At 38.3% G+C, this 15,207-nt stretch overlaps 3 protein-coding genes across 4 annotated transcripts in view; all 3 read right to left on the reverse strand.

Annotated features, from left to right (window-relative positions):
- Positions 1-1,962, reverse strand: part of LOC107716163 (sentrin-specific protease 1-like) — a 16,726-nt gene extending 14,764 nt beyond the window's left edge. Inside the window, exons 1-2 of the mRNA XM_016522528.1 lie at positions 1,385-1,962; positions 822-883 (exon numbers count right to left, since the gene is read on the reverse strand). Of these exons, the coding sequence (XP_016378014.1) occupies positions 822-883; positions 1,385-1,521 (199 nt within the window). The 5' untranslated portion in view covers positions 1,522-1,962. The remainder of the gene's footprint in view (positions 1-821; positions 884-1,384) is intronic.
- Positions 1-9,623, reverse strand: part of LOC107716177 (protein lifeguard 2-like) — a 10,947-nt gene extending 1,324 nt beyond the window's left edge. Inside the window, exons 1-12 of one of the 2 annotated variants that reach the window (XR_001637169.1) lie at positions 9,179-9,623; positions 6,641-6,725; positions 5,685-5,785; positions 5,543-5,607; positions 5,406-5,459; positions 5,187-5,237; positions 4,976-5,015; positions 4,789-4,826; positions 4,470-4,557; positions 4,267-4,362; positions 4,092-4,145; positions 3,486-3,935 (exon numbers count right to left, since the gene is read on the reverse strand). Coding sequence is in view for 1 of the 2 variants with exons in the window: in XM_016522544.1 (XP_016378030.1) it covers positions 3,783-3,935; positions 4,092-4,145; positions 4,267-4,362; positions 4,470-4,557; positions 4,789-4,826; positions 4,976-5,015; positions 5,187-5,237; positions 5,406-5,459; positions 5,543-5,607; positions 5,685-5,785; positions 6,641-6,725; positions 9,179-9,193 (840 nt within the window). In the remaining variant the exon portion in view is untranslated. Of the gene's footprint in view, positions 1-3,348; positions 3,936-4,091; positions 4,146-4,266; positions 4,363-4,469; positions 4,558-4,788; positions 4,827-4,975; positions 5,016-5,186; positions 5,238-5,405; positions 5,460-5,542; positions 5,608-5,684; positions 5,786-6,640; positions 6,726-9,178 lie in introns of those variants that run through there. The other variant, XM_016522544.1, reaches the window with a different exon arrangement.
- Positions 9,624-10,368: 745 nt separating this feature from the next.
- LOC107716178 (fat storage-inducing transmembrane protein 2-like) lies at positions 10,369-12,735 on the reverse strand. Its single transcript, XM_016522545.1, has 2 exons — positions 12,439-12,735; positions 10,369-12,081 (listed from the first exon to the last, which is right to left on the reverse strand). The coding sequence occupies exons 1-2, from the start codon at positions 12,609-12,611 to the stop codon at positions 11,502-11,504; spliced, it is 753 nt and encodes a 250-aa protein (XP_016378031.1). The 5' UTR covers positions 12,612-12,735; the 3' UTR covers positions 10,369-11,501.
- Between the last annotated feature and the right edge of the window lie 2,472 nt (positions 12,736-15,207).

Below are 15,207 nucleotides of genomic sequence, written 5' to 3' on the forward strand. Positions count from 1 at the left end.
AACCTGTGTGGTCGGTGGTACAGGGATCTGCCCAAGCGGGGAGAGGGGGATGGGTTTGGCATGGAAGCAGAGGGTAAGTTAACAGAGTGTCCGTTAGCTTTGTGTGTCTCTTGGGGTGGATGGTCCATACAAACTTGTCTTCTGCTTGCTTTTGATATGGTGACTGACTGTTCAGTCCGTAAGGAATCTGTCACAACAGAAAAAGACAATATATGTAACTTGCAGAAAGAAAAACAAATAACTACACACAGAAAACATAAACAATTTTTACCCTTACCAGATTTTGTGACAGTTCTCCATTCAACTGAACTAGAGGGAGCTACAAATGTGTCCTCAAGTATATCACGTGACCGATCCCCAAACTTTAAGAAAAAGCAAAACATAAGTAAACATGCTAAAATATATAGCATAGATAAAAATAATTAGACTGAATTAGTCTGAATTAGATCAAATGAATTGGACACGACAACTTTTGCTCTTCTGTGATACCTGATCTCAAGGAAATGATGTAAACCCACTGAGATCTTGATGAGCAAAAAAGTACCTTGTTTTCCACCCACAAAGATGCTGATGCAGCGGAATTGGCTGCAGGTTCTGATGGTATTGCTATTTGAGGTGGACCCGGTGATGTCGGCAACATGTTCCTTGGATTAGTTCTGACCCTGTTCTTCATCCAAAAAGCAACACTCGAACCATGTCTTTTCACTCCCTCAGCTGCATTTTTCACTGTATCCATAATATCCCCTAGAGAACAAGAAACAAAATGTTATTGTAATTGCCATAAATTTGTTTTATCATGTATTCAGAATGGTGTTATTTACCCATTCTGAATTTCTTCACCACTTTCTCCTCCTCCTGATCAACTGAATCTCCATCTTCCAAACTATAAGAAAATACAAAATTGAGACAGGTGTTTTATTATAAATGAACGTGCAATAAATATTTAAAAAATAAAATTGTTCATTATTAATACTTATATAAAAAGAAAATATATTCATAAGAAACAAAAATAATTGAATAGAATATTATAACATCAACTTGTTAAAGGTTGCTCAGTTGTTTTATTGAAGCAGCAAACGCGCAAATATATTCGGGAAAACAATATAGTTTCATATATTACAATAAACGACAAAAGAAAATAAAAATAATCAACAAAAAGAAAGAAAATGAATGGTTTATCAGGAGCTCTAGACGCGCACGCGTTTCTAACGTCATCCAATCAAAACAGTTCGCGCTTTAATGACCGAACCAAAACATTACGACTCAAAAACCAGTTTAAAGACCTAAACTTTTATTATAAGACCAAATAATAAATAAAATGACAGTTCTTGCACTTGTAAGCAATCCGCTCACAGTTTTTTACACATATAAACAATCTTTTTACCAGTCTAGTGGTCTCTTTCTCCGTAATGTCCCGTCCTGATCCACTCTCACGGAACCAGTATGAACCCCACCAGCTGGAGCTCCGTTTCGCAGACTGGCGATTCCGGTTCCGATCCATTCGTATAACTTATTAAACATGATGAAAGACTGAAAGCCTCGATTATAGCAGGATAAGTCGTTAGGGCTGTCAGCGCAGTCCCAAACGCGGGCTCCCTCTGCCCTTCATCCGCATGCCACTGCTAACCAGCTTTGTTAGATAAAAGTAGCTGAATCCTTCACTCTAACACGACTAAACCAGTTCAGATAAATCCTCACCGCTGATCTTTAGCTCAACCAGCTAACCAGCTGCTAACACGCGAGAAACCAGCCCAGCAATAATTACCTCTGAGGTTAAGCAAGCTCCAAATAGCTGCCCGTGTGTGTTAGTATCTGTTGTGAATATTTTTTCCTAACTGACTCGAATTTCTCAGAAGCCGTAAGCGATTCTGTGAATGAGATATTGAGTACACAAAGTTGCATTAACGCCTCCCGCTTCTTCCTTATTTAAAAGCAGAACATGGCCGAAGCCCACATGTTAAAACCGCGCTTTCCCATTGGATGAGCGGAGCGGAAGCGCGTCATCAGTGCGCAGTGTTTTGAAAGAGGAATGGTGGGATCAAGTGCAAAGTGAATAAGTTATCTAATAGACACGGGAATCTTTATGAGAATATAAGGAATAATTGTATGTAATTTTATTTATTTATTTATTTTTATAAAGCCTTCTCACTGTCACTCCACACTCCAGTTTAGTTGGTGGCCGTAATGCACCAAAAGTTGGCTTGCCCACCGCCAATAAACGCTACAAGAAGAAGAAGAAGTGCAAAGTGTTTCAGTGCCTTTATATACGCTTTAACTTTAAATACTCTGTTGTAGTAGAGGGGATTGATTAATTTCAGTGACTTGAATCTTTTGAATCGTTTAGTGATTGTTTCATTGACTCTTTCTGCAGGTAACATCGTTATGCCAGTAGGTGGCGATAAATGAATGTTTGTGTTTTAAAAGCGAGTCATTGAATCATTCATTCAACCAAGTCTTTCTATTGTTTTGTTTTTTTTGCATGTCTACTAATTTATTAAGAGATCTCAGAAAAAGTTTTAAACATCATACACATTTTCCCACAAAACTGGTCTATTAATCCCGGTTTTCTCCTTGATGTAGGCCTAAATTAAAATTTAAGGCCCCCCACATATGAGATGTAAGCTTGTTTTATTAAAAAGGGAGATAATTGTGTTGATAATCTATAATGTTACTATGATAACACCTGCACACAAAAATATAGGAAGGAACTGGAATTATATTTGTATTTTCATAGAAATTCAAGACACGACATTTATTTACTCTGACTGAGGAAATGCATCTTTTTAATTTGCAATTAGAACATACATTGTCATATAATAATTTAATATTCAATACATTTTAATAAATTATATTTATTACACTGTCTCTACTGTAAAGGCTACAAACAGGAAAAAAATATCTAATATGTACTGCATACTGTTTAAATCCAGCTGCAGTGATTTTGTACTCTTTTAGTGAACACTGTAAAGCTATGTACACATCCAAAATCATTCACAACTCATTGTCTTCAAAAATAGATCTGTGCTGATAATACATTAAAACTCTATGGAATGAAAAGAAAAATCAGATTTAATAATACATAAAGGCCTAAGCAATATAATGAATGCTCAAAAAGCATATCTCAATCAAGTCAATGACTTTACAATGGCAGTGAAAATCACCAAATAGAAAATTCCTAGCATATGAAATATTATGGTAAATTCAAATGGAAACACTGATTATTTAAATCAAATTTGTACAAATGAACTCAGAAATGTAAATGTTGCTTTGATTCATACTGTATGTGCACACCTAAAACCACAATATCTAGTTTTTCAGAATGATTTGTTAAAATGCCCTCATGCTGTGATATCACATATGAAACTTTTGCAGGGTCAGACACAAAGATGAATGCGGTGGACACTGATGGATAAATCCTACTAAACAGTTTCACCTCAGTGTGATGCTGTTTGTGCTCCATTTCATGCACTTTCACTGCTAATGACCTCGTATAGGTTTCACGGCACCAGTGCATTTAATATTTTCTGTTTTGTTTTCTATGACACCATTTGTAAAACTGCTGAATGTTGTTCAAGTCTTACCAGTGTACATATGCAATGTATATGCAAGACCTCCTTCATGCTACAGGATAAATGCATGGCACATCGTAAAGCTGAGGTGAGGGGCTTAAACACAACAATGTGCCCTGAAGATCCAAATCATGCTGGAAAGACAGGATCACTCAGATCAGAGAAACAAAAGACACTCAGGAGAGCCGTTAGAGCTTCAGGTTAACAGCATATTCACTCCCGTTCAGGAGTTCCAAACAACTGGAGAATAAAAGAGAAGATGTACACAATGTCCAGGTATATGCTGAGAGTGGCAAAGATGTATTCCTCAGGACTTATGGTGTATTGCTTTTTCCCCATCAGCATCTGTGTGTCAAATGCCAGGAACTATAAGACAAGAGAGAGATGCAAATAATAAGATGACAATAATTACAAACACATAAGATAATGACTATTATTTCATATGTTAGGCTTTACAGGATTAATCTGAACTAAAATCTGATCTAAAATTACTTTGAGTTAAAAATACTTATAATTATTTACCAAGCAAAACAGTATTGCTCCCAATACAGCGTACACAGCGTGCAACCATGGAACCTGTAAAGAGAAAAGAGAAAAAATTTGGTGAAAGCACATTCTGGTTTCTGTGAACATTAAAGTCCAGCACCCTGCTGAGAAATAATAAATCTACCAATCAACTGCTGACATTGGTACTTACATAGCCAAAGGGCAGGGTGAATGCCAGGACAAGTCCACAAATAAACAATACTGTGCAGAAGACTAGCAGCACACCTTGGCATGAAGTAATATCAATCTGTAAAATCACAAACATTTGATCTGAATAAACATACTCCAGATTACAGTTGAAAATGATTGCATTCAAGACAAATGAAAAAATGTGTTGCTTTTAATAATACTAACCTTGGTTTGGAAGCTAAAGATAGTAATAGCAAGACACACCAAGGCAGTAATACCCAGGCATATGATGACAGATTTAGTATTGTAGTAGCTAGAGAGATGAAGCCAGAGGTGGAATATTTAAATAAGAAATAGGTCTATAAAAGACATCTTGTTACATGCAAAATGATTTCACTATAAATCATTTTGTGATATAACACAATATACTGTGCAAATCTGACAAAGTGAAAATATGAATATGAAATTATGAATTATGCAGAACATATTTAACATGTATGTAAAAAAAAAAAAGATATGATACACATATATCGTGAGACTGTACCTGGACAACATTCCTGTCATGTAAGAAAGAGACAGAGTCTGGAACAGAAGAAGAGAGATCACATGCTTAAATAGAGGAAGACTTTCTTTTATATGTGAAAACAGGTTTGTTCATGATCAATATTAGTATTTGTCAAATAATAGCTTAATGACCAAAGACTTGTAATTAAGGTTGTTTTAATACTCACAAAGATAATGAGCAGAATCAGATTCCATGGGAATTGCCTCCTGTAAGTATAAAAGATGAATGCATATTATATAATGTGTCCATTTAATTAAAGTTAATTGCTAAAAAAATTATATAAACATTATTTTAGATGATAAATTATGATTATATTGTATATTAGCTATATTATATATACATCTGATATACATCTGTATCTCTACAAATGCACTCACCGGGGTCCACGGCAGCAGGATAGAGTCAGATATGTGACAAAAAACACTACACTGTTGGGAGAAAAAGACAATTAAGCCATTATACATTCACGGCATAGCAACACAGTAAGGAAAAACTTGCACTACTACTGAATTACTGTATTATATGCTGTCTAAATTCAAACTGAATTTTAAGATTTGCATTTACAGTGTCAACCCAACGTAATGAATTGTACTCACTATGATGCCCAGTACCAGCCAGGGTTGGTCTGTATGTAATATTTCACGGGTTCACTACAAGTTAAACAAGACATTGTTAAACAAGCTTAAAAAAAGGAATAATGCATTATGAAAGTTTGTTCAGCTCACACACTCACCAGAAAACGAAAAGAGCCACAAAGGCAATTGTGATAGATAGCTGGATCATAAGGATGGTGTACACCTACAGGAAATAATATTACATTACTTCACTCCATATTTTCCACAGCCGTTTAGAACCGCAACAGAAGGCAATAATACCTTGCGGATGAATATCCTCCTGATGTTTTGGTCATCCCAGCTGAATTCTGTGAGCATCTCACCATCTCCAGGATAGGCTCCACTATAACAAGGGCTTCCACCTTTCAATACCAAAAGGAAATATGAAACATTTTGTTTCTCAAGTTGTTTCTCAATGGGTGATGAATGCCATTAGTGTTCTACGTATATTAGTGAATAGTGACCAAAATACATTGGCATTCACTGAGTTAAATGGATAGTCCACCAGAATTTTTTAAAATTTACTTAAACCTAGGGAACAAATTATAAATCATGCGCACCATTTACTTTTTTCCCCTGCATGTTATGTGCGGTGCTCCGTATCCTTCAAAACCTGTATGCATATTTGTTCTGTCACTGTGAAACATAAAAAGATATTTTGAAGAATGTTGGTAACCAAACAGTTTCAGGTCCCATTGACTTCCATATTATTTCATACTCAATGAGACCCAAAATTGTTTCCCAGATAGCACACGACACGAACGTCTGCAAGATGTTTGTTAAAGATCACTTAATCTGGAAAGCATCTGCTGTGTACAAACATCTGATAGACATCTTTCAGATATCAGTTTTACATACATTCTAAATTATAAATATCTTAAAGACATTCTCTAAACGTCTATTTGACATCTGATAGGAAACGTCCTATAGACGTATTGCAGATGAGCAAACACTCTAAAAATACGTCTTGCAGATGTAAAGATGTCAAATAGACGTCTCCGTGATGTAAGTGTGCTATCAGGGCTGGTTACCGATATTCTTCAAAATATCCTCTTTTTGTTATAAAGTTTTAGAATAACATGAAGGGGAATAAATGATTACAGAATTTGTATTTTTAGGTGGACTATCTAAATTAACAATAATTTTAAAGTGCAGATCAGTTTAAAAAGGAAATTCACCTGCAGGTAAATTGCAAATGCAAGGAAAAAAGTTCATACCAGCAGTTGCTTCCTCATAACTTGGAGGAACTGAAGCCATCGGCTGGACATCCGAGTCATTGTTTGACTTGCTTGTTACTGAAACCTGTAAACATATTAAACTTTATTTGTTATTCTGTATATATGTGCACTCATTATAATGATCCTTAAAAGGAACCTTTATTGTTACAGAACCTGTTATTCAATGTAATGTATTACATTATTCATGTCAGAACAATATTTTTTATCATATACTGTATGGCTACACTGTGCATGGATTAGTGAATCGTTGTACATAATGCCATCCAAAAGTGTGTTTAACGTAACTGAGAATGGAGAGAGTGAGTAATTGATCTGGTCATTACTTATCAATGACTGGTTCACTGTAATAGGAGAGTTTGCTGCTGATAAATTACATTATAAGCCACCTTAAAAGACTCTTTCATCCTGTATATCCTGATCCATCTAATTCTAGAAGCTGAGAACAAACCTTGTTAACATGCCAATTGAAGTTTAACACTAAGATAATTTAGCATGAATTAGAGGTTAGTAACCTACCTTAAAGGGTAGTTATATTAATTCTCGTTCCAAACCTGCAAGATGTTCGTTCAATTTTGGAACACTAATGAAGATCATTTTAATGAAATCTGAGTGCTTTCTGTCCCCCCATTGGCAGCCTATGCAACACTTTCAAGGTTCAGAAAGGTATAAAGACATCATTAAAGTATGTGAATCCAGTGGCTTAACATCAATTTTAAGAAGCAACATAAGTCCTTTTTGTGCAAAAAAACAAAAACAAAAGTATTTTTATCACAAAATATCTTCTTCAGCATAAGGGCCTTTCGCACCACGGGAACCTTTTCATAGTACCAGAACTAATTGTGGAACTACCCACTTCCGGAACTGGGTGCGATTTTAGTACCGGACTGCCTTTTTCGAGAACCAAATTAGCTCCTACTCCGGAGCAGGGTCTAACCAGCACAACTGGTACTAATCGTGAAGTAAGTAGACATCCACTGGCCAAACGCGTACGAAAACACCCTCACCCGCCATGATTTAAAAGGCCGTGTAAACATACTGTAAACATTGTGTCAACTTATTTCGCAAGTATGGAGAACAGCGATAGATGGACGGACGCTGAAGTGCAGGCACTTGTAGCAAATGTAGCACTGCCAGTTGTCGTTGGAGATTCTTAGTCCTCCTTTCCTTTCTTTCAATCGCTTTACGTATACGTCGACTTTCCATGTCCAATATTGTGAAACCCGCGAGACACAACAAAAACACAGCTCCAATCACAGCGTCCTCCATCCTCCTGTTGTTAATGTTGTTCTTATTTGTTTCTGTTGTTGAACGCCGCGCACAAATGACGACGCTGTCGACCGGCTTACGTCACTTCTTAGTACACACTGTCGGTGCGAATCATAAGATTGTATAAAGCGAATGCAACCCTTTAAATGGTACTGGGAAATAGTTCACGCAAAATCGTCCCAGTACTTTAGTACTGTACATTTAGTTCTGGAACTAAAGCAGTGCGAAAGGCCCTAAAGATCTCCTACAAGTGTTCATGAGAGCATCTCAATGCTTGCGTGTTGTGTTGACACCATTTTTAAAAAAGCACCATGAAAAAAACAAAAACAAGACCTAAATATAATGAGGCTTGCATACGCTGTCCCTTTTCCTCTGCTTGTAAACAGTGTAGTGCTTCCGGGATGAGTTGTATCGTGAGAACGTCTGCTGTTTTTTGGTGAACTGTCCCTTTAAAGAATATTGTGTTCTCTTAAATGGCATCAACACGGGAACATTTCACTCGACTAATTGACTATAAGTCTATAGCAATTGTTATTAATGACAGCCCTGCCTTGTATTCATTTTATTATTAGTAGTATTTTTTTTTTGCCATGTATTTGAAAATGTTTTGAATCTTGACTGTTTCACAGTTTGTGAAGTTTAACTTTGTGACCACTATTTGGTGCAACACCACTATTGTATTGGAGTACCTGCTCATGTTTGCTTTTTTTTTTTTATTCTGTCTGTTGCTGATTAAAGCAAAAAAGTCTTCCACAGTACAAGCACTTTTTAATGGTGCTTTGCACATTGTTAAATTAAATTATGTCATATAATCTTTTTGTCTTAACCTGTTTAAGGCAAACAAAAGCCATTGAATGCACTTCTAAGAATGTTTAAATAAGGTAAAAATAAATCACGTTCAATTTGTATATATTGTGCTGGATTTATTTGCTACTAAGGATATGGTATCATTTTGTAGTAATTTCAGATTGTCTATAAATGGTACAGAAGATAATGTAAATCTACAGAATTTTCCGTTTTAGAGTCAGTCCAAAAACATAAGGAACAAATCCAAGACATGACAAAGCTTATTTTAGTGTCACGGGATCATTATTAATCATCACGGGGGACAGATGAAACCAAAACAGTGCTGACAGGCTAGCACGTAAAAGAAATTACAGCCATTCAGAACACTGAATTGCATTTGGTTAATAACCAGCAATTAAAGACAAATGATAAAATCTCATAACAGTAAAGAATAAAAATGCTTACCTTTCCCTGGGTCATGGTCTCAGTTTTGAATCTAATTTAGCTTACTTAAGTCGTTATGTCTATCTTAGAGCTTTAGTCTGTACTCTTCGCACCTGTCTGGGATGCTGCACACAGATGGTGATGATGCTGTACTGCTGTACTAAACCACAGCTCTGTGAGCACAAACCCCCTCCCTCAGTCTAAAAGGCACATTCTAGCAACATCGAGGTTTTAAAACACCATTGACTGAGGCTTGGACTGTACCAATCAAGCTGCACAAGAGGGGAGCAGCCTTTCCCCCATGACACACATTAAACTGCGTATCACTACTGCAACATTTGTCCAGAGAGATCCGGAATTTTTCCACAGCACCAAAACAGGGAGAAGTGTAAGAGCAATGAAAGACAGTAGAGCATATTTGATGAGATATTTAAAAGAATAGTTCACCCAAAAATTAAAGTTTGCTGAAAATTTACTCAAAATGTAGATGAGTTTGTTTCTTCATCTGAACCGATTTGGAGAAGTATAGCATGCATCACTTTCTCACCAATGGATCCTCTGCAGTGAATGGGTCAGAATGAGAGTCACACAGCTGATAAAAACATCACAATAATCCACAATTAATCCACACGACTCCAGTCCATCAATTAACATTGTATGAAGTGAAAAGCTGTTTTTAAGAAACAAATCCATCAAGTCATCACTGCTGGCCAAAGTACAAGCCCATAATCCATAATAACGCTTCCTCCAAGCACTGTTTACAAGTGAGAACAGTCCAAATCAGTTGTAAAAAATGTGTTCAAATATGGATTTTAATGTAAAATCCATATTTGAACACATTTTTTACAACTGATTTGGACTGTTCTCACTTGTAAACAGTGCTTGATCTGTGAATATTTCTGTCCTTATTCAGATGAGATTAAATTTTTATTGAGAAAGCAATATTATGTATAGAGGACTCAATTTAGAAGCAATGGTGAAGTTGAAATTGTCATATGGATGATTTTGTTTATTACAAGCAGTGGACTATAACAAACACACAGTTGTGTGGATTGCTTATGGATTATTGTGATGCTTTTATCAGCTGTTTGGACTCTTATTCTGACAGCACCCATTCACTGCAGAGATTCAGTTGGTGAGCAAGTGATGTAATGCTACATTTCTTCACATTTGTTACGATGAAGAAACAAACTCATCTACATCTTGGGTGACCTGCAAGTGAGTAAATTGTCATTTTTGGGTGAACTATTCCTTTTAATTTGGTTTACAGAGTCTAACCTTGAGACAACTAAATCAAAACATCTACTAGAGGTCCTCAATTCAAAGCTATTTATTCTTTTAAACACCATAATGAATTAAATAAAAACACACCTCAGTGATGTGTTATACTAGTAAGAACTCTGTCATCACATCAGGTAAAACGGACACAGTACAATAACTCAACATAATAACATGTTGCGGCTTGCTTTCTTTGGAATACTGATGTATGACAACAAGCATAATTGCAATGATAATTGTTCAAAATCATGTTTAATTGACACACATGAAATGACTAATGGATGTGCCCTCCATAACCAGCATGTCCCATCGTTTGTATTTTAGAATTAATTTACATCTAATTTGCATTGTTCCTCGAACCTGTAAGAAATACTTATAACCGCAGCCAAATGTTCACTCAAACATCAATCCAGTCCCCAGACAGTCTTATAATATTACAAACAGTATGTTTTAGATCCTTTTGAGTTTCTAAGAACAGGTGGTGTCCGTTTCCTGCGCTAAACTGATCAGTGACATGAGGAATGACAACAACTGCAAACGACTAATCTAACAATGGCACATATGAATGAACAACAGGTTGGCCTTTAGACAGAACACATAAAATAGCACTATTAAAACACACTGCAAATATAAAACTTACACGAATGCATTGCACTATAATTCTCTGACCTCCAATTTATCAGATCTCGTTTTTGTTTTAAAAAAATAAATAGCCCAATTATAAATATTCAAAATATTAGTGTCAAGGGGGAAAAACTTTATATATTTACTGTTAAAAGGCAGCTCAGCTGAAGGTTGCATGTTGATTACAGAAAGCAGCAGCAGACTGCCATATAAGATAGATTTATTGTCAGGCTTCCTATTCCAGCTCTGTATGAAGCCACAAAACATTTGAATGCAACAATAAGGTTCAGATGTGACCTCTCAGACTACAGGTCGACATTTTAGGAACACCAGCTGCCTACCGCCACACCTGGAAGGCTAACCTGTCATGGATCTCACAAAACATAAACAGTACAGATATGTCAAGCTTCCTGTAGTGCACTTGTAGCATTTATTTCCCACACTAAGCATGTTGTTTCTGCTGTGGAGGGAGACCTGGAGAAAAGGACATCGGGTACCAAACACCATAAGTCACGTACCATCCCAATATCCCACACAACGTCCCTATAGTCTTGTCAATAATATCATGGAAATACACAGAAGTGCATCCGAACATCCATATCCAGATGGCCACAATAGCATTGAGTGCTATATAAATGTAATCAAGAAGAACATTTCTGTCACTTCGCGGTATGTTTAACATGGGCACCATTTCCTCCACAATCACAAGACTAGAGTAAGCCAAGATGAAGGAGTGTCCTGATATGTCAAAACCATCCCAGATGAATCCGGCCTTCTTGCACGCCGCCTTTGTGGTAATGTCACCGTGGATGACTTGCATGGTGTCTGACTCATAGCATGAACCGGTAATGTCTTCAATGTAGGAAAAAGTCTCAGTGCAGGTGTGCCAAATGAATGTCGCCACCAGTAGTGAAGTCAGCCGCCTCAACACAAATGTGTGGTTTCTGTTGTAAATGTTGGAGTAACGGATGAAAGGCAGAAGTAAAGCAATGGTCCATGCCCATGAAACTTTCACAAAATATCTGAAAGTAGAAAAAATGAAGTGAAAATGATCAAATGACTTTGGAGCCAAAAATCAATGTCATAGTAAGTTGTCAATGACAAGCATTGCTTTTTAAAACTGCTTAAAGCCTATTACTTTTATATTGCTATAATTATTGTTTTCTAGGGCTGCACGATAAATCGCATGCGATATTTAACGCGCATCTTATCAGTAAAGCCGGTTCTGTAATCAGCGGTAAATCTCCATCACCTGCGGGCTTTCACATTGTTTCTAAACACGAACAAATTTCCACTAAATTAATTTAGTTTTACAGTGTTTAATTGAGTTTTATCTAGGTAAGGTTGCAACCATATACAGTAGACTTGTACGTACTTACAGATTTAAAATATTTCTGCTGTTACTGAAGTAGCTCTCCTGCACAAGGCCCGACGTTTTCAAAACCGATCCTACAAACGAAATATAAAATAACAAATGCGGTAAATAAGCGCGGGTACATGGCTGTCTCCAAAGACAAGCCAAACTGTTTACTAAGCTGCCTACTGCAGCCATGTTGTTCTGTGTGTGTGTTTGAATGCGGAAACAGAAACCATTATGCCGCTGCCGCTACGAATCCAACGACGGTGACGGGTTGTCGATTAATATTCATGAGCAAGCCTTCGCCACTGGAGAACTACTAAACCAGTGTTTCCCAACCTTTTTTTAGTCGCGGCACCCTTTGGAAATTTTAACAAACTTGTGGCACCATACAACATTAATTCTGTCACAATATTTGAATTTCTAACTTCGATATGATCATTTGAAAAGTATAGATATTCGGTACAACAGGGAAGAACTGCAGAATATAATGTCATACAGATATTTTTAATATTATAAAAAAAAATTCCCAGGTGAAGAGCCCAGAACCAGGACCCAAAGCATCCACCTCAGGCAGGAAAAGAGGTAAAGTGCAACCTTATTGTCCCTATTGTGAGAGCTCTGAACACTTCTTAAGTCAGTGTGCAACTTTCCAAACTTTCACCACTGAGCAGATCCATAATTGGATCACAGCGAACAAGAGGTGTATGAAATGTGGTCGATATCATGCTGTTACTGACTGCACTCTCAAGAAACCATGCAGCATTTGTCAAAATAAACACCTCCAGATCTTGCATGAAGTCAATGCCAAGGCAGGTAAAGAGGGCATATGCATGCTGAGCTCCGCTGTTGGCACTGCTTACCTGAATCGACCCACAGATTGCAGCCGGGTATTGCTGAAAGTGGTGAAGGTTCATCTGCAGTATCAAGAACGAACTCTGGAGACATATGCTGTTCTCGATGACGGTTCAGAAAGGTCCATACTTCTTTGTGAGGCTGCAAATAAGCTCGGCCTGCGTGGCATTCCTGAGGAACTGGCATTGAGAACAATAAGGCAAGAAACCAAAGTTCTTCAAGGAGCATCTGTTTCTTTCCGTGTTTCCCCTGCCTCACAGCCAAACCAGAATTATCACATTAGTGGAGCATTCACTGCTCAGAATTTGGGCTTAGCTGATCATTCCTACCCACTTGCCACCTTACAGAAAAGGTACAAGTATCTCAGAGGCTTGCCACTTGAACCCTTTGATCGAGTTTCCCCTCTTCTTCTCATTGGAGCTGATCAGCCTCATTTGATCACTCCAGTAGAACCAGTGCATCTGGGACCACCAGGAGGACCAGCTGCCATACGGACGAGATTAGGGTGGACACTACAGGGCCCTGCTAGAGATCTACCACAGCGCTCTAGATCTCAGAACTGTTACCTGACCTCTGTAAACCCTGAAACAGTTGAACTTCTGAGAAATGTGGAGAAGTTATGGCAGGTGGATACCCTACCATTCAAATCAGAGAAACAGGCAACACGATCACGAGAGGATCAAGAGGCACTTCAACTGTTGGAAAGTAAAACCATCCGTGTTGAGCATAACAATGTCCAGCATTATGCGACACCTCTGTTACGGAAGAGAGGTACCTCCCCTTACCATGCAACCAAAGACGCCGTCATGCCAAGCCTCCGAGGTATAGAGAAGCGGCTCGCTAAAGATAAGGATAAAGCCTCAGCATACTCCGCAGAAATGAGCAAGCTTGGACTGGCAGGCTCTGTATGCAAGCTGACCCCAGAGGAAGCTGCACAGAGTGAAGAATCATGGTTCATTCCCCATCATCTGGTGGAACATAATGGGAAGAACCGCATAGTATTTAATTGTTCCTACCAATTCCAGGGCCGCAATCTCAACGAATCCCTTCTTGCTGGGCCTACCCTTGGTCCATCACTTCTGGGGGTTCTGCTTCAGTTTCGCGAGCATGCCATCGCAATAAGCGGAGATATAAAGGCCATGTTCCACCAGGTCTGCCTTCTGCCCGAGGACAGGCCTCTTCTTCGGTTTGTGTGGCGAAATCTCAGCCGTGATGTGCCTCCTGTGGTTTATGAGTGGCAAGTTCTTCCATTTGGTACCACATGTTCTCCTTGTTGCGCTACATATGCACTCCAGCGGCACGTCTATGATCACAGCAAAGAAGGAGATGATGTCAGGATGTCAGTTGACAGGTGTTTCTACGTAGACAACTGTCTACAAAGCTTACCATCGAAAGCTGAAGCCAAATACTTACTTGACAAATTACGGTCCCTGTTGGCATCAGGTGGGTTTGTGATCCGACAGTGGGCCAGCAATGCCCCCGACATCCTCAGCCATCTGCCTCAAGACGCTTGCTCAGACAATGCTGAACGATGGCTCACTCAAAGCTCTGCAGATATCCAAGAGTCTACCTTAGGGCTAAGATGGCACTGCCCTACGGATACCATCGGCTATAGACATCGACTGGAAGACTAGGGCCCAACAACAATGCGTACAGTGTACCGTACATTGGCCAGACAGTATGACCCTTTGGGGCTAATATTGCCATATACAACTTGTGCTAAGGTGCTTGTACAACGACTCTGGGATAAACACAGAGAGTGGGATGACCCATTATTACCAGAGGAGCTGCTGCAAGCCTGGAAGGAATGGGTGGCAGAACTGCCGGAATTAGTTCGCATCACCTTACCTCGCTGCTATGTTCCCACAACTATGGACCAGCCATATGTGACAAGAGATGTCCATGTGTTCTGTGACGCGTCCGAGAGAGCATATGG

Source organism: Sinocyclocheilus rhinocerous, unplaced genomic scaffold (genome assembly GCF_001515625.1).
Source record: "Sinocyclocheilus rhinocerous isolate Xijiao unplaced genomic scaffold, SAMN03320098_v1.1 scaffold148, whole genome shotgun sequence".
Lineage (NCBI taxonomy): Eukaryota > Metazoa > Chordata > Actinopteri > Cypriniformes > Cyprinidae > Sinocyclocheilus > Sinocyclocheilus rhinocerous.